The sequence below is a fragment of the Phoca vitulina genome, unplaced genomic scaffold, assembly GCF_004348235.1.
Source record: "Phoca vitulina isolate PV1807 unplaced genomic scaffold, GSC_HSeal_1.0 scaffold21, whole genome shotgun sequence".
Taxonomy (NCBI): Eukaryota; Metazoa; Chordata; class Mammalia; order Carnivora; family Phocidae; genus Phoca; species Phoca vitulina.
The window spans coordinates 26,644,873-26,667,842 of record NW_022589724.1 but is presented as its reverse complement, the minus strand read 5'-3'; the positions used below and the strand labels follow the sequence as shown (position 1 = coordinate 26,667,842).

Here is a 22,970-nt window from a genome sequence, read left to right as displayed (position 1 = left end):
ATTGCAGACATCCTGACTCTTCACTCCTAAATGCTTCACGTGCCTCCTAAGAATGCCATCCCCCCACATAAACACCCCTCGTTATCACCCCCAGAGAAATTGACCAGTGATTCCATCATGCCCTCTGATGGACAGGCCATATTCAGATTTCTCCTGCTGTGCCACAGATACCCTTTAGGAACTTTCACTGTTCTTGTCACCAATCCAAGGGGTCATATGTTGCATTTGCTTACTGGGTCTCTTTGACAGCACCCCCCCCCAGGCCCCCAAACCCTCACCTCTTTTTCAGTGCTGTGATCTAACCCCCCTGGAGGAGAGAGGGAAGAAAGGAAGGCTGGAAGGAAAAATCTCAGACGGCAGTGCAATTCTCAGAAAATTTCAGCAAGGGCGCCTGGGTGGCTCGGTCGGTTAAGCGTCTGCCTTCGGCTCAGGTCATGATCCCGGGGTCCTGGGGTCAAGCCTCGCATCGCATCGGGCTCCCTGCTCAGCACGGAGCCTGCTTCTCCCTCTCCCTCTGCCTCCCTCTCTCTCTCTCTGTCTCTCATGGATAAATAAAGAAAATCTTTTTTTTTTTTTTTAATTTTAATTTTTTTATTGTTATGTTAATCCCCATACATTACATCATTAGTTTTAGATATAGTGTTCCATGATTCATTGTTTGTGCATAACACCCAGTGCTCCATGCAGAACGTGCCCTCCTCAATACCCATCACCAGGCTAACCCATCCTCCCACCCCCCTCCCCTCTAGAACCCTCAGTTTGTTTTTCATAAAGAAAATCTTTTAAAAAAATAAATAAAAATTTTAAAGAAAGAAAATTTCAGCAAAACCAATGGGAGTCCTCGGGAGTGCCCTGTCTCCCAGCGACAGCCTACCTCGCTGTCTTTCAGACACTGGCCGGGCCGCCAGGAAAGCACATGGAAGTATGGCCTTAGTGCTAAGCGCCCGGGATGTATTTCTGAGCACAGCCGTCTCCTCAGTCAGTTAGGCTCCTGCCAGTCAGAGAGACACGCTATTGTGGCCACCGCAAGGATACTGCCTTTTTTTTTTTTTAACCTCGGTGATTTTTATTTTATTTTACTTTATTTTAATTTTTTTAAAGGTTATTTATTTATTTAATTAATTTATTATTATTATTTCTTTAAGTAGGCTCCGTGCTGGGCTTGAACTCAAGACCCTGAGATTGAAACCTGAGCTGAGATCAAGAGTCAGACACCTAAAAAAAGGAGAGGGGGCACCCGGGTGGCTCAGATGGTTGGGTGTCTGCCTTCGGCTTGGGTCACGGTCTCCAGGTCCTGGGATCGAGCCCCACGTCGGGCTCCCAGCTCGCCGGGAGTCTGCTTCTCCGTCTCCCTCTGCCTCTCCGCCTGTTTGTGCTCTCTCTGTCTCTCTTTCTCTCTCAAATGAATAAATAAAATCTTTAAAAAAAAAAAAAGAGTCAGACAGCTAACCAACTGAGCCACGCAGGCGCCCCTAAAGATTTTTCTATCTTTAAGTAATCTCTACACCCAATGTGGGGCTCAAACTCATGACCTAGGGATCAAGAGTCGCACATTCCACCGACTGAGCCAGCCAGGCGCCCCTAAACCTTGGTGGTTTTTAAAAACCATTTTATTGAAATATAATGCTACACACGTACCGTCTAATTCAACCATTCCAAGTGTACCGTTCACTGGTTTTTAGTATGGCCACACCACAATCTAATTTTAGAACATTTTCATTACACCAAAAAGATAGCCAGCAACCGTAGCAGTCAGTCCCCGTTCCTGCCCCCAGACTCCCACCCCTAGCCCAAGGCAATCAACGATTTACTCTCTATCTCTAGAGCTTTGCCTGTTTTGTATAAATGGAATCGTGTAATGTGTGGTCTTTTGTGATTGGCTTCTTTTACTTAGCACAACGTTGTCAAGCTTCATCCATTTTTCAGCAAGTGTCAGAACCTCATCCCCTTTTATTGCCGAGTGATATTCTATCACGTGGATTTACCACATTTTGTTGATCCAGGGATGTCCCTCCCCACCCATGTTCTAAATAAACAAACAAACAAATAAATAAATAAATAAAACCTCTAAAAAATGAAAATAAAGAGAATTTGTTTTGCCATGTAAGTTTCTAGCTGATAAACTTTATGTATCCTTGAAACACTTGTAATTATCCCTGATATTTGTTGTAGCCATCCTAGTAGGTGTGAAGTAACATTTGCCCAATGACTAAGGATGTTGAGCATCTTTTCATGTGCCTATTAGCCATTTATGTATCTTCCTTGGAGAAATTCAGATTTATGATTCACAAATACTTACCCCCATACTTTTATAGTTTCACTTTCTTGACGGTGTCCTTTGAGGCACAAAAGTTTTTAATTTTGGTGAAGGCCATTGGATCTGTTTTTTTCTTTTGTTGCCTGCAGTTTTGGTGTCATACCTAAGAAACTGTCTTCTAATTCAAGATCACAAAGATAGACTTCCTGTTTTCTTCCAGGAGTTTTATATTTTTGGCTCTTGTATTTAGGTCCAGGATCCACTTTGAGTTAGTTTTGTGTATGTTGTGAGGTAGGGGTACAAATTCATTCTTTTTTTTTTTTTTTAAGATTTTATTTATTTATTTGACAGAGAGAGACACAGAGAGGGAACACAAGCAGGGGGAGTGGGAGAGGGAGAAGCAGGCTTCCCACTGAGCAGGGAGGCCGATGCGGGGCTCGATCCCAGGACCCTGGGATCATGACCTGAGCTGAAAGCAGATGCTTAACGACTGAGCCACCCAGGCACCCACATTCATTTTTTAAATGTATGTCTTTTAATTCTCTTTTAATCTATCATGCCCTGGACCTTTTTTCCCTTTTACTTTATTTGTTGAAGAAACAGGGTTATTTGTGGATCACCTCTCCATGGTGTCATTTAACACATTCTTCTGTCCCTTGTGTTTTAGTAATCCAGCGGCATGATCTGATTTAGATTTGGTTTTAGCACAGGAATAATTTGCAGGAGGTGTGTGTGTTTCCAGAGTCAGAACATAATGTAGGGTTGACTCTCCCTGTGATGTTAGGGGTCATTCATGATCTTCACCTGGACCTCCCCCTAGCCCTTAGAGGTAATTTACATTTTGAAAGGGTCACTCTGATTGCTGGGGGTCAGGGGGCTATAGGTGTGAGGGATAATCATGCAAGAAAGCACTTGTTGCCATGCCTGGCACAGAATGACCAGTCAATAAATATTAGCTCTTATTGTTGCTGTTGTTGTTGTTGTTAGAGCTGTGTGTGGGGGACCCACGCCCTGGCCTCGGAGCCATTTTTTGGCCAGAGCGTTCTCCTCCCTCTCCTCTGCCCTGGAGGAGAAGTCACCAGTGTCCCAAGGCTCTGGGAGGCATGTTCAGGAATGTGACAGCCATCCATTTGCACCTGGCCGGGGTCTTCCAGAGAAAGAAGGCTGGAACTTCTCTCGCTCGGTGCTTGCACCAGACTGTAAGTGCTCTAGCCCCATGTGTTTTGCTGCCCAACCCAGGGCCCCTGGGATCTGGCATGGGCCTGGCTTCAAAGCTGTGCATCACGCTCTTCTTTCAGGTTGCCTTCCCTGACTGTAGCCTGGAGGGGACCCTTGCCTTGCCTTGCCTTTCCTCTAAGGAGAACTTGTAGCTCTGCATCTGAATGGTCTGCATGGTGCTGTGCTGCTTCCCCATCATCCCCTAAGCCCAGCCCAGTGTTCAGTACACAGTAGGTGCTCAGTACACACTGGCTGAGGAATACATTATACATAAGGCCAAGAACAAGCACTGTCTCCTCACTTACGCAATTAGTGTGTGACATACTTGAAGGTGACACCTTTGAGGTCCCCCAAGTTTCTGTGGTCCCATTATATTTACTTCCTTCCTATTCTCATTCACCTCCATTCACCTCCTTTGTTCTCTCTCTCTTTATGCCTCTGTACCCCCTACCCCTTACCCCACCCCAACCTTCTCAAACTTCCCTTGCTCCAACTTGCATCCCCCATCTCCCCGATGTTCATCTTCATTTTTTTAAGATTTTATTTTTAAGTCATCTCTACACCCAACATGGGGCTTTGAACTCACAACCCCGAGATCAAGAGTCACATGTTCTACTGATTGAGCCAGCCAGGCGCCCCTCTATTTTTTTAAATATGATGCATCCCCAAATCAAAAGTAATTCCTTATAGCATCGAAACCGTGATGCCATCAATGTAAGATACACTGTTACTGTATGGACTAGTAAAGCGGGGCGGGAAATGCCAATTAGACATGCTAGAGATTCTGAGAAACATTTGAATTCAGAGAACATGCAAGGCAAAAAAAAAAAAAAAAAAATGCACATATCGGAATCAATCCAATATGGTGTGATCTCCATACCAAAAAATTGGAACCATAGAAAAGCATACACATGGGGCACCTGGCTGGCTCAGTTGGAAGAGCATGCAACTCTTGATCTCAGGGTTATGAGTTTGAGCCCTACGTTGGGTGTAAAGATTACTTAAATACATAAACTTAAAGAGAAAGAAAGAAAGAAAAGCACACACATGAAATTAAATCACCTATAATTCCACCACTCAGAGAGAACCTTTGTTAACATTTTGATGTATTTCCCTTCCAAACTTTTTTTTCGTCTACTCATATATGGTCATAGAAAAATGTACGTGTATACAAATATATAGTAGGGTATATTTTTTACAAAACATAATCATACTGTACATACTGTTTTGTAGCCCGTTTTATTGATGTCGGCATATCCATTGATAGATATTTTTCTAAAATGTGATTTTCCTGGGTACCTGGCTGGTTCAGTAGGTAGACCGTACGACTCTTGATCTCAGGATCGTGAGCTGGAGCCCCATGTGGGGCGTAACGTTTACTTTAAAAAAAATTATTTTTAAAAACGCGATTTTTCTCATCTATAAAATGGGCCCAGCCAGACTGTGCTGAGTTGAGCAAGGCTGTCCTAAAGGGGAGCTGCTGCCGTCATGTTGGCAAGCTCTTGTCTCCCTCCCTCTGCCCCTCCCCCTCCCCCTCCCCCTCCCCCTCCCCCTTGCCCCTCTTCCTCCCCCGTCCTCCCAAACTGGTCGGGGGTAGGGGTGGGGCAAGGGGGAGGGGGGGGGGGGGGGGGGGGGGGGCGGGCAGGTGCGGCGGCCGGAATGGGGCGGGGCCAGGCCCGGAGGCGGACTGGAGCCGGTCCTGCCCTCGGAGGGTGCGGATCTGCACCTCTTCCTCAAGGGGGCGGGGGCTGTGGTCAGATAAGAGCCCCATCTCCAGCGCTCTGACCTTCTGCTTGCTTGGTCTCCAGGTCGCCATGGCCAAGCGGCTGCCGGCTCGCAGGCTGGACGGGATTGACCACAACCCATGGTGAGCTCGGCAGGGCTGGGGAAGCATGCGGGTGTCCCGTCGGGCGTGAGGGCGGGACAGGGCTGGAGGTGCCTGGGTTTGCGGTAACACGGCCGTACCCAGGACGGCCACCGTGCCCCGGACTGTGAGATTTGCAGCCACAGCTTGGGAGAGGTGAGACCGGGAGCAGCAGGCCTGGGTTCGAATCTCAGCTTCACGCCGCTTGGCTGTGGCGCCGGGCGGGGGGGCGCGGGGGGGAGACTCACCTGCTCTTACCCAGGCACCAGGCTCGGCGCTTTCCAGGGATTATTTTATTTCCCACTTAGTACAGAGTAAAATAAACTAAGTAAGATAAGGTAAAATACAGGCAGCTCTGCACTGGAATTTGCTGAGGTTAATTTATTTTCTCTGTTGACTTGTTCTAAATATGAAAGAAGCATGTGCCCATTGTTACTACTAATACAGTGGATGCAGTGGGAAGGTGTGTAAGAGAAATGTAGGGATTTTACCTGATCCCTCCCCGCCACCTTTGGCCAGCAGCACAGAGGCTCAAACTCAGAACATAAGTCACATGCTGTACCCACTGAGCCAGCCAGGCTCTCCGACATCCCTGTACTTTCAAAAAAAAAGTTGTTGGCTGTTTTTACAAAACATGAGACCATTTTTTTCTTTTTCCTTTTCTTTTTTAGAGAGAGAGAGCAGGTGTGGTCACACGGGAGGGTTGGGAGATGGGGGGAGGGGCAGAGGGAGTGGGAGAGAGAATCCTAGGCAGGCTTCATTTCCAGCACGGAGCACGGGAGAGCAGGACCTGAGCCAAAATCAAGAGTCGGACACTCAACCAACTGAGCCACCCAGGTGCACCCCCCCATTTTTTTTTCAAACCCCCCTCGTGTACAGCACTTTGTGTTTTGCAAAGATCTTCCACCTGTTGCTCCATGGTGTCTGGGACCGAGGAGCCAGGCCCAAAACTCTAGTGTCCAGCTGCCCCCTGGGTTGTACCATGTTCCATCCTGTCTGTGAGGGAGGCTGGTCAGCCTTGTGGGCCTTTGCAGTTAAGGTAAGAGTCCAACTCCAAGGGAGGAAATGACAAGGAGGCAGGCTGGCAGAGGTAGCAAGACTCTTTCCTGACTCACAGACCTGGCAGACTCTTGAACCCAACACCCCCATTATGCAGAAGGGGAGATTGAGGCCAAGAGAGGCCAAGTCTCATGCAAAGGTGGGGCAGGGCAGAAGCAGGCCTGTGGAGAATGTACGGGATGGGGTGGGGGGGTTGCTGGGGGATGAAGGCCATGGTAGTCAGGACAAAAGGGCCCCAAGTTCTTGCTAACCCCAGAGTGGTGGCCTGAGGATCGGGACCTTAGAGACCCAACCTAGGGGGCAGCTGGTCTCTGTAGGGCACTTGAGCCTGGTTCCCCTGTTCCAATCACCATGGAACATCCGCCACCTGATTTTGCATCTCAGCTCTGCCCTCAGCTGCTATGTGACTCTGGGCAGGTCACTAGCCTCTCTGATCCTCAGCAACTTCAGAGGTATTGTGGGGCTCTGGGGAGAAAATGACAGATTTTAGATGGAACAATAATGTTATGCAAATTCAACACAGCCAAGGCTGACTTCTCTGCCCCCAACCGACCTGCAGCCACACACCAGCCTCCTCATCCAGCCTCTCAGCCTCTCTCTGTTTCCCTGAGGAGGTGGCCACCAGCCAGGGCCAGAAGAAAGGTTGTTGGGGGCCAGAAATGGCAGATGGTGGGGCTGGTGGGGCCCCAGTCTGTCCAGGCTAATGGTCTAGAGCATAAACTTTGCTTCCAACTGATGTTGAATCAAAGGCTGGCTGGGCCATGAACTACCTGGGAGTCCTTGGGCAAATCACCGCCAGCTTCAGCTTCTCCATCCCCATTGTGACTCAGGAATAGGACATATGTCATATGTATGGGAAGGTTATTGAGCACACATTTCAAACTGTGGTTCGTGAAATCCACTTAGGAAGTCTCAACAAATATTTCTAAAGAATGGGTAGGATAGGGGCACCTGGGTGACTCAGTCAGTTGAGCGTCTGGCTCCCGATCTCAGCTCAGGACTTGATCTCAGGGTTGTGAGTTCAAGTCCCATGCCGGGCTCCACGTGGGGCATGGAGCCTACTTTAAAAAAGTAGGACACGGGATTGGCACAGTGCTTGGCCCACACAATCCCAAAGCGAGGGCCAGTTTTGACCCTTACACAGCTCTCAGCAGGATCTCAGCTGGAGCAGACGCTAACCGTCCAGTTTTTCTGGAATGAGCCCAGTGCATTGTTCATCCTGCCCTGGAAATAGGTGGAAGTCCAGGTCTGGGCGGCCTGGTGTCAACTCTCCATTTGTTGTTCAGGGTGGAGTTTGGCAAAATGGCCAGTGAATATGATGTCGTGAACTTGGGCCAAGGCTTCCCTGACTTCCCACCCCCAGACTTCGCAGTTCAAGCCTTTCAGCTCGCCCTCAGCAGTGACTTCATGCTCAACCAGTACACCAAGGCATTTGTGAGTCTCTCTGCCGCGCCTGGGGCCCCGGGACACAGGCCTCAAGGAGGCCCTGGGGGAGGAAGGGTCAGGCCTTTCTGAGCATCAGGCCCACACGGGTGTTAGGGTTCTGGAGCAGAGCCCAGAGAAGTCAGTGTGACTATAGTTCAGTGTTCATGGAATGTCTCCTCTGTTCCAGGCCCTGGGACAGCTCATGGTCTGGGGAAAGACAGACAAAAAACCATGAGCTGGGAGCTCAGGGTCTAGTAGGAAAAGCAGACCAAAAAATAAATAAATAAAACAAAAGCAGAAAACAAAGGTATTGATATACTGTGATAGGGGAGGATGGGGTGCTGTGGGAGCAGGAAGAAGGGAATGAAATCTGGGGAGACCAGAGGAGGCTTCCTGGAGGAGGTGACACGTAAGCTGAGTCTCGAAAGACAAGCTGCTGACTGATCTGACTCTAAATCCAAACTCTTTATGTAAAGGTCACAGAGTAAATATTTGCCAGTCCTTGGTTTAGTAAAGCAGTAAATGGTTCTTAAACTTTGGTATGCATCAGAATTACCTGGGGGGAATTTCCTCCAGTTCCACCATCCAGAGATAACCACGACCAATAGTTTGCTACTTTGCTGAGCGTTTAGACTTTTAAACTTTTAACTTTTTAAAGTGCTTGTATAAACGCACACACACTCACCCCTAACATAATGAGATTTGCGTTTTTTAGCACAAATGGACTCGTAGTATAATGCTCTGTAACCTGTTTATTTCACTAAGCAGCATGTCATGGGCAACTTTCCACGTCAGGATAGCCTCATTCTTTTTAAGGGCCACATAGTATTCCCTTGCCTAGCTGTGCCATAATTTATTGAAGCAGCCCTGCACTGATGGGCTGGTTTGGCTATCTCACTATTATAAGCAATGGCACAGTGACTATTTCTGTGTCTGTATCTTTGTACACATGTGTGAGCGTTTCTCTCTCAGACAAATCCCTGGAAGTAAAACTAGAGAGTCAAAGGGTGCAAGCATTTAAAGATGTGATGGATGTTGTCAAACTGCCTTCCAAAAAGGTTTACTCACATCCCCACCAACACACTGGTCTCATATTCTTGTCAGCCGTGGGCATTATCAATCTTTTTAATATTGATATATTCTTATAGCAATATTTCATTGTTGCTTTTATTTGCTTTTCTTCAGTTACTGGGCATCAGTACTTCTTCTTTCATGACCGACTCCATTTTCTCATTTGGGTCTATATCTTTGTCTTGTTGTTTTATAAGAGCTCTTTATAGATTAAACATCTGACCTCTTTCTCTTAGTTTGCAATGTTTTGTCTTTTAACTTTGCTCCTGGTATATTTTGCCATACAGAAATTTTTAATTTTTACATGGTCAAGTCTGGTTGAGTGAATTATTTAGTGAAGTTCTAGACCTTGGGGTTTCAGTCCTTTGGCTTAGCCTCGAGTGCTTTATAAGTGTCCTCAGCAAACAAGTGTACAGATCCAACCTTCCTCTCAAAGTGGGGTGCTTCCATAAAGTCCTATTCCTGCACCTCAACTGTGCATGACCTTGAGCAAGTCATTTCCTGTCTCTGGGTCTCCATTTTTCTACCTGTCAAATGGTGGGGATCAAATAATACGTGTCTTGCGAGGCTACTGGGCTGAGCAGATGGCACGGATGTGCTTCTTAAACTGAGAGGGAGGGGGTTAAATCGTGCAGTTGCCACTGCTATGGGGCTCTGTTGGATGGTACTCCACAAAGTCATGCACTCTGCCCAGTTCTCCACCAAATCCTAGCCCTGGACTTTGGGCCTGCACAGAACAGGTCTGATGGCCAGCGCTGGTGGAGGAAATGAAAGAACTCACCGTACAGGAGCCCATTTGCCTCAGGAAAGCGCTAGAACTGCCTGAATGCGGCTCAGCAGGAGGGTGGGCCCAAGCTGAGCCAGGCGACTGACCGCTGCTGTCCTGGCAGGGTTACCCACCCCTGACAAAGATCCTGGCAAGTTTCTTTGGGAAGCTGCTGGAACAGGAGATAGACCCACTCAAGAACGTGCTGGTGACTGTGGGTGCCTATGGGGCCCTGTTCACAGCCTTCCAGGCCCTGGTGGACGAAGGAGATGAGGTGAGTGAGAGAGGCTCGGGCTGGGTAGGGATAAGGGGCAAGGGGCGATACTGACCCCAGCCAATCTGATCCTTTTGCTAGGTCATCATCATAGAGCCCTTTTTTGACTGTTATGAACCCATGACATTGATGTCAGGGGGTCGCCCTGTGTTTGTGACCCTGAAGCCGGTGAGGATGCTGGTTGGGGTGTGGGTGGGCAGAGGGTCCAAGGAGTGTGTTGTGTTGGCCCCTGGGAGGTGGGAAGGAAGGAAGGAAGGAAAGGAGGCCAGTTGCTTCAGGATGGGGAGGCGTATCCAGAGTTCCAGAGGAGAGAGGGTGGGGACAGATGACTATGAAGGAAGGCCAGATCCTTGGAGCTGAATGTCAGGTAGCTTATTAATTGCTGCCCCCTTCCACCTCCTCTTACAGAGCCCTACCCAGGATGGGGAACTGGATTCTGCCAGCAACTGGCAGCTGGACCCCGCAGAGCTGGCCAGCAAGTTTACCTCTCGTACCAAAGCCCTAATCCTCAACACACCCAACAACCCTGTGGGAAAGGTACCTGAGAGACCTCCTTTCAGGGACCCCTCCAGACTGGGTTCAAGTCCCTGCTATGTTACTGATTTGCTGCGTCAGGCCTCAGTTTCTTCATCTGTGAAATGGGAGGGCAACGTGTAATGAGCTCTGAGGACCGAGGCTCCCCAAAGTCCCAGGGACAGGGGCAGGAATCCCCTTGGAAGGTATAAGTGCTGGCTGGTGGAGCAGACTGGGTGCTTCCATGACTCCCGAGACCCTGGGAATGGTGACCTCACCTCTCGGAATGTCTTCTCATATGTAAAATGGGAACATGACAGAACTGATGTACAGGAAAATCCAGTTGTCCAACTGGGTGTCTCTCCCCTAATATGACCACTGCACTTAAGACACTCTGACCCCAGGTGTGGGGGACCCCACACCCGGCAATTCTGCAACACCAGCTGGGGTAGCATCAGATCCCATAGGTTAGGGCTAAGTCCCACAAGGCTGCCCGCCCTTCAGATGCCAGCCCAGCTTGTCACCTCTGCTTCTGACCAACGGGCTATAAATTTGAGGTTCCCACCACGCCCTCTTCGGGTTCTATTAATTTGCTGGCACCGCTCACAGAACTCAGGGAAACACTTACTTAGGTTTACTAGTTTATTAAAGGAGTTGAGAAAGGATACAAATGAGAAAGGAGACAATAGCCAGATGAAGAGATACACAGAGCGAGGTCTGGGAGGATCCTGAGGAGCTGCATCACCCTCCCAGTATATGGATGTGTTCACCAACCTAGAAGCACTCCAAACACTGTACTATTGGGATTTTATGGAGGCTTCCTCACATAGGCATCATTATTATAATTTTTTAAAGATTTTATTTGAGAGAGAGAGAGCGTGTGTGCATGAGCCAGGGGAGGGACAGAGAGAGAGGAAGAAGCAGACTTCCCACTGAGCAGGGAAACCGACACTGGGATCATGACCTGAGCTGAAGGCAGATGCTTAACCAACTGAGCCACCCAGGCGTCCCATGATTAATTATTATTAACTCCATTTCCAGCCCCTCCCTTCTCTGTAGGATGCAGGTGGGGCTGAAATTCCAAGCTTGGAATCGTGGCTTGGCCATTCTGGTGACCAGCCCCGATCCTGGAGCTACCCAGGTGCCACCCAGAGTCACCTCCTTAGAACAAAAAACACTTCTAGTGCTCTTTTCATTTAGGAATTTACAAGGGCTTTAGGACCCCCGTGTCAGGCGTCAAAGACTGAATATTAGAACAAGAGATGCTCCCAGTGCCCCTGTGACTGAGACATTTACAAGGGTTTTAGGAGCTCTGTGCCAGGAACCGGAGGGCAGAGACCAACATGTATGTTTTCTGTTAGCTCGCAGCAGACCTCCCAGGGTCAGTGTTGCAAGGGATTCCATAGGATGGGATGGAAAAGCCCTTAGCAGCGAACTCGGTGGTATCCGTTCATCTCTCTGAGCAGGCCTCTCTGCTTGGGGGTGGTCCCCACAGGTGTTCTCCAAGGCAGAACTGGAGCTGGTGGCCAGCCTGTGCCAGCAGCATGACGTGATCTGCATCAGTGACGAGGTCTACCAGTGGCTGGTCTATGACGGGCACCAGCACGTCAGCATCGGTGAGCCATGCCGGCCTGGGGGCCTCCAGTCCCCCGGGCATTTGTGGCAGGGCCCTGAGCCCAGGCTGGGAGTCCGAGCAGGCCCCGTGATTAGGGCCCGTGGGTCTGGAGCCACACAGGTCGTGTGGCCTGGGGCAGTGACTTCTCTGAGAGCAGGAGGTCACAAGGGCACAGCCTCCCGGGGGGGTCATGAACAGGAGCTGAGATGAACCCCGGAAATAGCTTAGCACATAGCAGGGGCCGGGGTGCCGAGAGCCCGAGTGTGTGCCGGGGGCCCGGCCACCACCCCTCCCCTGCCCCTCGCCCCGGTCTCAGCAGCTACTCTCTTTGGCCTTGGGCAGCCAGCCTCCCGGGCATGTGGGAACGCACCGTGACCATTGGCAGCGCTGGCAAGAGCTTCAGCGCCACTGGCTGGAAGGTGAGTTGACGAGGGTTGGGGTACCGCCTCCCCCCATGATCCGGGGCAGGCGAGGCTGCACTGGGAATCAAGAAGGGGTGTGGCCAGGCCCTGAAGGGCCTCACCCCCTCCCCGTGTTCCTGGTCCAGGTGGGCTGGGCCCTGGGCCCGGACAGGCTCATGAAGCACCTGCGCACCGTGCACCAGAACACTGTCTATCACTGTCCCACGCAGGGCCAGGTGAGGAGAGTCAGGGCACCCTGCTGTGGGGGGCGGGGCCACCACAGAGCCCGGTCCGATCACCACCCCACCCCCCCACCCCCCCCACCCCCGCCGTGTGCACACCTGCCCTCCGCAGGCCGCGGTGGCGCAGAGCTTCCAGCACGAGCAACTGCACTTTGGCCAACCCAGCAGCTACTTTGTGCAGCTTCCCCAAGCCGTGTGGCGCTACCGGGACCACATGGTTCGCAGCCTGCAGTCTGTGGGCCTGAGGCCCGTGGTCCCCCAGGGCAGCTACTTCCTCGTCGCAGACATCTCAGACTTCAGTGAGCAGGACTGGCCAGGCTGGGCGGAGGGGGGCCGGGGGCTGGAGGCGGCCCAGGGCTCAGCGTGGCTTCTGTCCCCCAGAGAGCAAGATGCCCGACTTGCCAGGCGATGTGGACGAGCCCTACGACAGACGCTTCGTCAAGTGGATGATCAGGAACAAGGTGGGCCGGGCTCGGCCTGGGCCCCTGTGGGTGCTTTTAGAGGCCGAGCCCCAATCCAGCCCAGCCTCTGCCATCAGCCCTAGTACCGGGGTGCATCTGTGTCTGGAATTTGCAAAAAGATGCTGTGCGGGCTGGCAGGCATCCCTGGGCTCTCAGGGCCTCGGCCGTCTCATCTGTACGGTGCGGAGTTGGCGCCTTAACCCCGAGCTCATCCGGCTCTGAGCTCTGACCCTAAGGCAGATTTCTTCTCTGGCTCTGCCCTGACCTGCCACGTGGCGCTCCCCCCCAGGCAGCCACCACCTCCCCTCTGTATACAGGGAGGGACTGGGAACGATGCTCTGCCATTCTTTTCCCCTGACCTTGACCCAGCACTGAGAGGTACTGCACCGAAGCTAACTGTCCCTGCCCCAGCCCATCGTGGGAAACTCTGTCCCCCAGAGCCAGGGCCTGCCATGCTGTGGGGCGGTGTTGAGACGTGGGCTTCCTCCTCCCCAGGGCTTGGCGGCCATCCCGGTCTCCGTCTTCTACAGCAGGCCACATCAGAAGCACTTCGACCACTATGTCCGCTTCTGTTTTGTGAAGGTAAAGGACGGGGTTGATGGGGAGAGAGGGCCTCCTCAAGCTCCCCGTGGCCCACTGGTGGTATGGGGAGAGGGGTAGGACCGATCTGTATTGGTGCAGGATGAGTCCACGCTCCAGGCCATGGACGAGAAGCTGCGGAAATGGAAGGATGAACTCAGGCCCTGACGCCGCCTGCTCATCCCGGCCCCACCTGGTTCCTGCATGTTCTTTGCCAGGGTGTCAGCCCTTCCCAGGTTGGGCGTAGACTGAGCTAGGGGCCCCCTTCTCTGCGACACAGGATACCCCCAGGGAAGAGCCCTCCTTCTTGGTCTTGGTGGATTCAGAAGCGCTTCCCACAGTACCTATATTCCTGTCATAGTGGTGAGGTGCACCTGACCTGGGCCTCTTCCTGCTCCTCCCTGGATTGGGTCATAGAGTCTTGGGTCCCCTCCGTATTCTCCCCCAGACTTGTCTGGGACTCAAGGGACAGAGTCCAGCAGTGTACTGGCCTTGAGTCCCAGCCCTGCTCTGGCCCCAGCCTAGGCTCCGGCATCCCGCCCTTTCTTTCTCTCCTTAGATAACCTCGGGAAGTGGTCTTTAGGCTTGAGTCCTCAAGCCAGTACTTTCCACCCATAATAAAGCTTTAACTTATTTAGACCCTTATTGGCTGCTTCTCTCTGCTTCACACGGTGGTGCTGATCGCTGATGGGGCCTGGGGCGAAACGGAAGACACCTCAGTGAAACTTAGATCCCAGCCCCTCTTTGTACAAATGTGTTTTGTGGAGTAAAACGGAGGCCCAGAGCAGGGCAAGGACTGGGGACTTGTGCTGAACCCGGGGCTCAGAAGGGGTGTGGCTGTGGCACATTGTGCATGTGTAGGAGGTGGGGGCCTCCATTGGGTGTCTGACAGGGAGACACGAACAGTCTCCTGTCTCACAGGGGTCAGAGTGCAGGCCAGGAGGGCCAGGGAGTTTAGGCAGAAGGGGAAGGAAGTAGCGCATTTAATTGTGCACCCCCCTGTGTCAGGGGCCTAGATGCCCACCATCTCATTAAACAAGCCTCTGAGGGCGCCTGGGTGGCTCAGTTGGTTAAGCGACTGCCTTCAGCTCAGGTCATGATCCTGGAGTCCCAGGATCGAGTCCCGCATCTGGCTCCCCGCTCAGTGGGGAGTCTGCTTCTCCCTCTGACCCTCAAGATCTCTCTCTCTATCTCATTCTCTCTCTCAAATAAATAAATAAAATCTTAAATAAATAAACAAATAAGCTACATACTTTGATTCCAACTATATGACATTCTGGAAAAGACAAAACTATAGAGATAGTAAAAAAAGATTAGTGGTTGCCAGGGGCTTGGAAGAGGGTAGGTGGAACACAAGATTTTTAGGGCAGTGGACTTATTTTGTACCATACTGTAATGGTAGATACATGACATTATGTCTTTGCCAAAACCTGTAGAATGTACAACACAGAGTGAACCCTAATGTAAACTATGGACTTTAGTTAATAATACTGTATTAATATCGGTTCATCAACTACAGTAAAGGTACACAGTAAGGCAAGATGTTGAGAGTGGGGGGAAATGAGTGGGGGAGAAGGGTTATATGGGAACTCTACTATGTGCTCAATTTTTGGTAAATCTGCTCTAAAAAATAAAGTCTGTTAATTAAAAGAGAGAGTAAATGAATGCATCCATAAAAGAACTGGATTAAATTCTAAGATCATTTCCAGCTCTGAATCACACTCCAGCTCTGGGCCTCAAGGTCCCCATGTAGAATAAAATCGAGCTGAGTTTTAAGTGTCGCGCTCGTGCGGGAACGGAGGGCAGCTCTCCTGTCGTCCAAAGATCCGGCACAGCACTGCACAAACTGCCCCTCTGGACCCCCGAGGCCGGCGACAAGATCTGGCCCCCACGCCCTGCGCGGACCCTGCTCACCCAGCGAGCGCGTCCCAACCCACGCGCTCTCAAAGCCTCTAGACGTGTGGGCCACGCCCCCGCATGCCATTGGCTCTCCGATTGGACGGCTCGGGGGGTGTGGCCGGAAGAGGTGAGCCTGATTGGCAGGGCGTGGCCGACGGTGTGCGGCGAACATGGCGGAGCGCGTGAAGAAGCGGCCCTGCGGCCCGGTAAGTGGCGGGGAGTGGAGCCCCGGGGCAGGACAGGGGGTGGGGGCGCTAGAACGAGCCGCGTGGGGGCCCGTGGCGGGGTTGGGCCGCGCCTCCCGCTCCCTGCTTGTCGCTGATCCGAGGCCGGAAGCCCCGAGGTGCCGCATGCTCGTGGCCGCGTGCGCCCCTGCGCAGGAGAAGCGGGGGTGAGTGCCGGGGTCCGAGCCAGGGCCGGGACAGCGTCAGGTAACCCATTGCTGGAGCCCCTTGCGGCTACTCTGACCCGGGCGTGGATTCGGGAGGTGGCGTATCTTTCGTGGCGTATCTCTTCTGACTCCCAGGGCGACAGTAGGCAGATCCTCTCCCCCTGAGCTTCAGTTTCCTCTTCTGTCGTGTCAGACTCGATTCGACAACTTACTGAGTGCTTGCTATGTGTCAGGCCCGGTCCCAGGCCCTAGAGTGTCGCAGGTCTCTGCTCTGACGCTCTCCCAGCAGCAGCGGTGTGGGGGCATTCCGTGGTTTCCTCACCACCCCCATTGATAGGCAGGAAGTGGGACCCCCTCCCAGTTGTGATCATTAAGCCTCACTCCGGTACCTCTTCCCATTCCTACTCTAGGGTGAACATGGCCAAAGGGTCGAGTGGCGAAAATGGAAGCAGCAGAGTAAGTAAGAGGCTGAAGGGGAGGGGATCTATTCAGCCTTGCCCAAGGCCACTCCAGCAGTGCACTGCTGAACCTCGGGGGGAGCCTCCAGGTTTGTCCCTCTGGGTCCCCCAGCATCCAAAATGGGAAAGACGGGGCCACGGAGGCTCCTCTGGCTGCTCAGTAAGCAGCACTGGAGAGGCCAGGCTGACCGTATTGGGAGGGCACCATCTTCTGGACTGCTCCATGTCCCTCTCCCTCCCAAGTCCCTTTCCCCTCCACCAATCCACATGTCCTCTTCTCCAGAGAAAGAGGAGAAAAAGAAGTGGAAGGATCTCAAGCTGATGAAAAAACTGGAGCGGCAGCGGGCACAGGAAGAACAGGCAAAGCTCCAGCAGGAAGAAGAGGCAACTGCACAGAGGGAGGACCAGGGTGAGCAGACTGGGTCCTGGGCAGGGAAGAGAATGTCATATCTGAAAGGGACCTTAGAGACCAGTGGGTCCAGACATCTTGTCCTGAGGGAGAAACAGGTCCAGAGAATGGGGAAACCTGAGTCCTAACCTCCTACTTAGGTAGATTTCAATCCTTTGGAGCCTAAGCATCACATATCATAACTTTATACCTCCAGAACTCTCATCATAATGACAGGTTTTTGTTTTTGTTGTTGTTTTTTTTTTACTTTTTTATTGAGCACTTTCTGTGTGCTTTAATGTAGTTGTTCATTTACTTATTTTTTTTTTTTTTTAAGATTTTATTTATTTGACAGAGAGAGACACAGTGAGAGAGGGAACACAAGCAGGGGGAGTGGGAGAGGGAGAAGCAGGCTTCCCGCGGAGCAGGGAGCCCGATGCGGGGCTCGATCCCAGGACCCTGGGACCATGACCTGAGCCAAAGGCAGATGCTTAACGATTGAGCAACCCAGGCGCCCGCGTTTACTTATTTTGATTTTATTTTTTTAAGGAAGCTCTACACCCAACGTGGGGCTTGAACTCACAACCCTGAGATCAAGAGTTGAACGCTCTACCAACTAAGCCAGCCAGGCGCCCCTTATTTTGATTATAATAAGAATTTGTCTTTTTTTTCTCATTAAATAATACCCGTTCAAAACAATCCCCCTCCCCAAAATACAGAAAACTGTAAAGAAGAAAAATCCCAGCAAACATTGCAGTGAAAGTTTCTCCAGATGTTACATTATATCCACTTATGCATATGTAGAGTATATAGATACAGTTTTACAAAAATGAAGTCACTTTATCCATTAGCTTCTGGACCTGGTTTTTCTCATTCCACATTGTGCCCTGTGTGTCCTTCCACATTAGTACATCTGGATCTACCCTAACAGATTGTATCTTTTCTCCTTGTCTAGACCCAAATGTCAGGAGGGTTAGGGTGTCATAACATGCCCTCTAAAGCCCGTTGGTTACCAGTGATGATGTTGACAGTGGGGATAGCAACTGAGCATGTCAGCTGTTTCAGACACCCGGGAAGTCCTTCCTGGGTGTTCCCTCACGTGGCTCCCTTTGGGTGACTCTGGGAAGGAAATATGGTGGTCCCTCCGGAACTAGACAGCCTGAACGCATATCTCAGCTGTCTTGCCTTTTGTGTGACCTTGTGCCACATGTTTGATCTCTCTGGGTCACAGGGTCCCCACTTCTCGATGGGGATCATAGTAATACTTCTTAGGGTTATGGGGTAAATGCACACAGAAAAGGCCCTAATAATATTAGCTCTCTTTATTATCCCCATTTGACAGCTGAAGAACTGAGGCAGTAGGGGGTGGAGCCAGCACGTGAACGTGGCCCAGTGCCTCTAACCACTCTCCAGTCTTGCCCAATGGTGTGCCCTGTCCATGGGCGCCTCGGGGACCAGTAGGTCCATTTTCCTCCTGGGTAGATTGAGGCCTGGAAGGCGGAGTTGGATCTATTTTGCTGGCCTCAAAATTCCTCCCAGAGGAAAAGTCTTCTAACTCTGGGCCCTGGGATTAGAGGGAGAGAGGGGAGAGCTCGACCCTAGCCTCTTAGACTGCCCGTGAACGCCCCTCCCCTGCTCAGGTCGGCCCTACACCCTGAGTGTGGCCCTGCCAGGCTCCATCCTGGACAATGCCCAGTCCCCGGAGCTGCGCACCTACCTGGCTGGCCAGATTGCCAGAGCCTGCACCATCTTCTGTGTGGATGAGATTGTGGTGTTCGACGAAGAAGGCCAAGATGCCAAGTGAGGGGCCATCCAATAGGGCACCGGGGCTCAGTGAGGAGGGAGGGACCGCTGGGATTGACTTTGCTTCATCCTTGTCGCTGCCTACTTGCCTGGGCGGAGAACGCTGCCTGCAGTTTCCCCTGGTGAATCTGGTGGGAAGAGTTGCAAAGCAGGGCACTGCAGGGGTCAGATTGGGTGGAGGAGCTCTCGAAGGGAGCACAGGAGGCTCTGGAAGCCTTATCTTTTTCTCTCCAGGACCGTGGAGGGAGAATTCAGGGGAGTCGGCAAGAAGGGGCAGGCATGCGTGCAGCTGGCCCGGATCCTGCAGTACCTGGAGTGTCCACAGTAAGGGGGTGAAGGGCAGACTTCCCTGAACGTGATGGGGAGGAGGAGGGTGGTCGAGGTGCAGGTCAGGCAGGGGACAGCCTCCCCTGGGAACTTCCTGAGATCCACGGTCTTTACTAGGTACCTACGAAAGGCGTTCTTCCCCAAGCATCAGGATCTCCAGTTTGCAGGTAAGGCCGCAGGGGGTGCTGACCCCATTTCTCATGGATCATCCCCCAGACCCTGAGAAATTGCTGCTCAGTTGAGAAAACAGGCCCAGGCAGGGCAAGGCCTCTGCCTGGTGGCAAACAGCAGGTCTGTGGCAGCCCTGGAACTCGGACCAGGCCTCCAAGGTTCCTGCCATACCACCGTGTGCCTTTGCATCTCCCAACCCACAGGGCTTCTGAACCCCTTGGACAGCCCTCACCACATGCGTCAGGATGAGGAGTCCGAGTTCAGAGAAGGCATCGTGGTGGACCGGCCCACCCGGCCAGGCCACGGGTCCTTTGTCAACTGTGGCATGAAGAAGGTAGGGATTGGGAGAGCGGGTTGGGACAGACATTCCGGACACATCCGGGCCGTGGAGGGCAGGCAGGGTCCTGTGAGCAGGGAGCCCTGGACCCGGGCATCTGTGCCCGCAGTTCCCTACTGATGTAGATTTGGGCCAGAGAAGTGCCCCCAAACAAGGCTCAGTAGATAAAGCCAGGAGCAAATACACTGTTTCTTAAAAAGTAAATGAACAGAGGTAGTCCTCACGCTCAGACCCAATCCACCCCAGCCAAAACCCTACAAAAACAAGTTCAGAATCCCTCTGGGGCAGCTCCAGCAGGACGCAGAGCCACGCTGGGATTGGCGCATTCATCTGCTGCCTGCTTACTCTCAGGGCTTCTGGATTCAGAGACAGAAATACTTCAAGGTGGAGGGTCCCCTCCCCTCAAAAAGAGCAGACCAGAAATGACGGGCTAACTGCAGACTGGGATGACCCAGACCCAGACGAAAGGAGAAAACAGGAGAAACCTCAGAAGGGAAAGTGCCCTATCCTGAATTCAGAGTTGGCACAAAACACAGACATCGGTTGTCACTCGTCGCAGCTCCCGTTGACCTCATGCCGGGCCCTGGGCTGTTGTTTGTGGAGGGTTTGCTGTTCGACAGCGGAGGGAACCGAGGCTCGCAGAGGTTAAGTGGCCTGCTCAAACCGCTGTAGCTAGGAAGTGGCATAGCCACATCTGTTCAGAACGTAGAAGACTGGGATTCCATCTTGCGAAATACTTACTCCTGCCCTGTGCCAGGCCCAGAGCGTTCATCTTTGCCCAGCGTCTGGTAGTTTTGCAAGAATGGTCTCTCTCTTTCTTTTTTTTTTTTTTTTTAAGATTTATTTATTTGAGAGAGAGAGAACCTGCACATGCTTGCATGGGGAGCAGGGAGGGGCAGAGGGAGAAGGAGAGAGTCCTCAAGCGGACTCCCTGCTGGGTGTAGAGCCCATCGTGGGGCTCGATCCCAGGACCCCGGGATCTTGCCCTGAGCCGAAATCCAGAGTCGGCTGCTTAACCGACTGAACCACCCAGTCACCCCACAAATGGTCTCTTGAGAGCAGGTCTGGCCTAGGTGCCAGAGAAAGGGGACAGAGGTTGAGCCGGACCCCTCAGGTACCTTGTGAGCCGCTCAGCTCTCCCAGCATCTGGGAGAACAGTGACACCTGCTGGCCATCTGGGGAACAGCACCCATTTCTCCTGGCTTCTCCCCAGGAGGTGAAGATTGACAAGAACTTGGAGCCTGGACTTCGCGTGACAGTGCAGCTGAACCAGAAGCAGCTCCCAGGTATCTGGAAACTTCCCAGCCTGGCCCAGCCGGAGGGCTTGGAACCGCCTCAGCCACCTCCTGTCCCTCGCCCCCTCTTCACAGCCTCCCTGCTTCTCTGCAGAAAGCAAGACCTACCGGGGAAAAGTCGTGTCGTCGCAGGACCCTCGCACCAAAGCCGGTCTCTACTGGGGCTACACGGTCCGGCTGGCCTCCTGCCTCAGTAAGGACAGAGCTTCCTCCGTTGAAGAGCTGGCCCCTCTCTGGGAGGCCGCAGAGAGCCTTGCTTGACCCAAAAGGCAGACCAGGGTCCTTGTCCTGCCACCTTACTGTGTGTCCTTAAGCAAATGCCTTTCCTTCTCTGGGACTTGGTCTCCCTGACTGCGCTGCTTGGAATACTGTAAAGGACTTCTGAGGAAAAGGATTGTGATTCATTAGTAACGTCTGCCGTGGGGTTGGGAATAGGACCAAAGGACCAGATAGGTCTAGGGTGCACTATAAATTCTCAGAGCTCCTTCCTACCCGCCTTCAGCTTTGCGTCCCCAGTCTCGCATAGCTGTGGTTTCTCCCTGCCAAGTCCCGGACTTCCCAGGAACGGTGGGTGTGTGTGGCTGGGTGTGACTCCCTTACCTGAGTCCCCTTTTCCAGCCCTTCTCCCCCCCGCCCCCATATGCAGACACACATAGTCAAGTGGCTCTGGCATTGGAACGGGACCCCCAGGGAACTGGTCTCTCCCCCAGGTGCCGTGTTTGCTGAGGCCCCCTTCCAGGACGGGTATGACCTGACCATTGGGACATCAGAGAGAGGCTCGGATGTGACCTCCGCCCAGCTGCCCAGCTTCAGGTGGGTACAGCCTGGGGCAGGGGCCGGGGAAGGGGAAATGGAGCCGGAAGCCTGTTTGGTGGGGGGCAGAGCTGTACAGACTGGGCCCCTAACTGTGTCCCGGGAGTGGGGGGCTGAGAGCGCTGGGAAGCTGCATTCAGTGTGGCCTTAGTGAGCAGGGACTGAACCCCTCCTGTGGGTGCCAGGCATGCTCTCGTGGTGTTCGGGGGCCTCCAGGGGCTGGAAGCTGGAGTGGATGCTGACCCCAACCTAGAGGTGGCCGAACCCAGTGTCCTCTTCGATCTGTACGTCAACACCTGCCCTAGCCAGGGCAGCCGCACCATCCGCACCGAGGTGAGCCTGCCTGCCTCCCGCCTGCAGCCCCCAGGCTGTTCTCAAGGTTCTACTGCCAGCCAGGGGTCTGTCCAAGCGGGGGTGCAGCTCTGCCCAAGGCTGTCTCAAGCCAGCCTTCCCTGGAGATGGTTTCCTAACGGCCTCGGCCTCTCACCACCGTGAATTCCAGCAGGGACAGAGTAGGAGTGAGCTGGGAGTCGAGAATCCTGGGTGCTGGTGCCCATCCAGCTGTTCCCAGGCTGGGTAACTCAGGCGACCCTGGCCATCCCAGCTCTGGGCCTCAGTTTTCCCAGCCATACGCTCAGTGATCCACTTCCTCCACGTGACCGTGGTGGGCAGGGCAGCCCTCCCCACTGGGCTTCAGTGGCACCTTAGTCCTGTGGGGGGCAGTATGCAGCCAGCTCTGGGAGCCTCAGTCCTGTGCACCCATGGGACCGGTGGACCCACTTCTGAGGTCCGCACGCTCGAGGCACTTGGCGTCCAGTAGTCTCAAAGGGCGGTGACTACACAGGTGGGCAGCTCCAGTCTGTCCCTGAGGGCCCTCCAGGGGCCACACCCTCCCAGCAGGAAGCCCTGCACCCACCCTGTCCTGGGAGCTGAGAACACCCCTTAAGGAGCAGAGAGGCAAGGCCCTTCCCCGGCGGGCATGCAGCCAGCCTGTGGCAGATCGGTAGGATGGGGCTGAGCCTGTTCTTAACGTCCTTGGGGCCCTGCGGAGGGCAGCAAGCCCCGGGGCGGGGCGGGGGGGGGGGGGGGCCGGGCGGTCGAGCCCTGCGAGGCTGGGAGCTGGGCGCCCGCCGGCCTCCCAGGCCCCAGCCCACGGCCCCACTTCCCCTCCAGGAGGCCATCCTCATCTCCCTGGCCGCCCTGCAGCCTGGCCTCACCCAGGCGGGTGCCCGGCCCAGCTGAAGGTTCCAGCAGGCCGAAGACTGTGAAGCAGCGGCAGGGAAGCCAGAGGCTCCTGAGGGGCCCCTGGGACAGACACAGCCAGGACTTTTGTCTCCAAAGAT

General features: G+C 53.0%; 2 protein-coding genes across 8 annotated transcripts in view; both read left to right on the top strand.

The window, feature by feature from the left end:
* The window catches only part of KYAT1 (kynurenine aminotransferase 1), a 31,940-nt gene extending 17,559 nt beyond the window's left edge, over positions 1-14,381 (top strand). For 4 of the 7 annotated variants that reach the window (XM_032418683.1, XM_032418685.1, XM_032418681.1 and 1 more), the window contains 13 exons: positions 3,245-3,456; positions 5,284-5,342; positions 7,685-7,832; positions 9,785-9,934; positions 10,016-10,102; positions 10,343-10,471; positions 11,943-12,063; positions 12,405-12,481; positions 12,610-12,699; positions 12,818-13,004; positions 13,087-13,166; positions 13,662-13,748; positions 13,848-14,381. In XM_032418683.1, the coding sequence (XP_032274574.1) occupies positions 3,361-3,456; positions 5,284-5,342; positions 7,685-7,832; positions 9,785-9,934; positions 10,016-10,102; positions 10,343-10,471; positions 11,943-12,063; positions 12,405-12,481; positions 12,610-12,699; positions 12,818-13,004; positions 13,087-13,166; positions 13,662-13,748; positions 13,848-13,913 (1,377 nt within the window). In that variant the 5' untranslated portion in view covers positions 3,245-3,360 and the 3' untranslated portion in view covers positions 13,914-14,381. The remainder of the gene's footprint in view (positions 1-3,244; positions 3,457-5,283; positions 5,343-7,684; positions 7,833-9,784; positions 9,935-10,015; positions 10,103-10,342; positions 10,472-11,942; positions 12,064-12,404; positions 12,482-12,609; positions 12,700-12,817; positions 13,005-13,086; positions 13,167-13,661; positions 13,749-13,847) is intronic. The other 3 variants (XM_032418687.1, XM_032418688.1, XM_032418686.1) reach the window with 2 other exon arrangements.
* A 1,400-nt stretch (positions 14,382-15,781) lies between these two features.
* On the top strand, positions 15,782-22,966 carry SPOUT1 (SPOUT domain containing methyltransferase 1). Its single transcript, XM_032418679.1, has 12 exons — positions 15,782-15,850; positions 16,446-16,491; positions 16,777-16,902; positions 18,522-18,681; positions 18,919-19,008; positions 19,129-19,178; positions 19,386-19,516; positions 20,733-20,805; positions 20,909-21,007; positions 21,525-21,627; positions 21,813-21,960; positions 22,801-22,966. The coding sequence occupies exons 1-12, from the start codon at positions 15,815-15,817 to the stop codon at positions 22,867-22,869; spliced, it is 1,131 nt and encodes a 376-aa protein (XP_032274570.1). The 5' UTR covers positions 15,782-15,814; the 3' UTR covers positions 22,870-22,966.
* Positions 22,967-22,970: the final 4 nt, after the last annotated feature.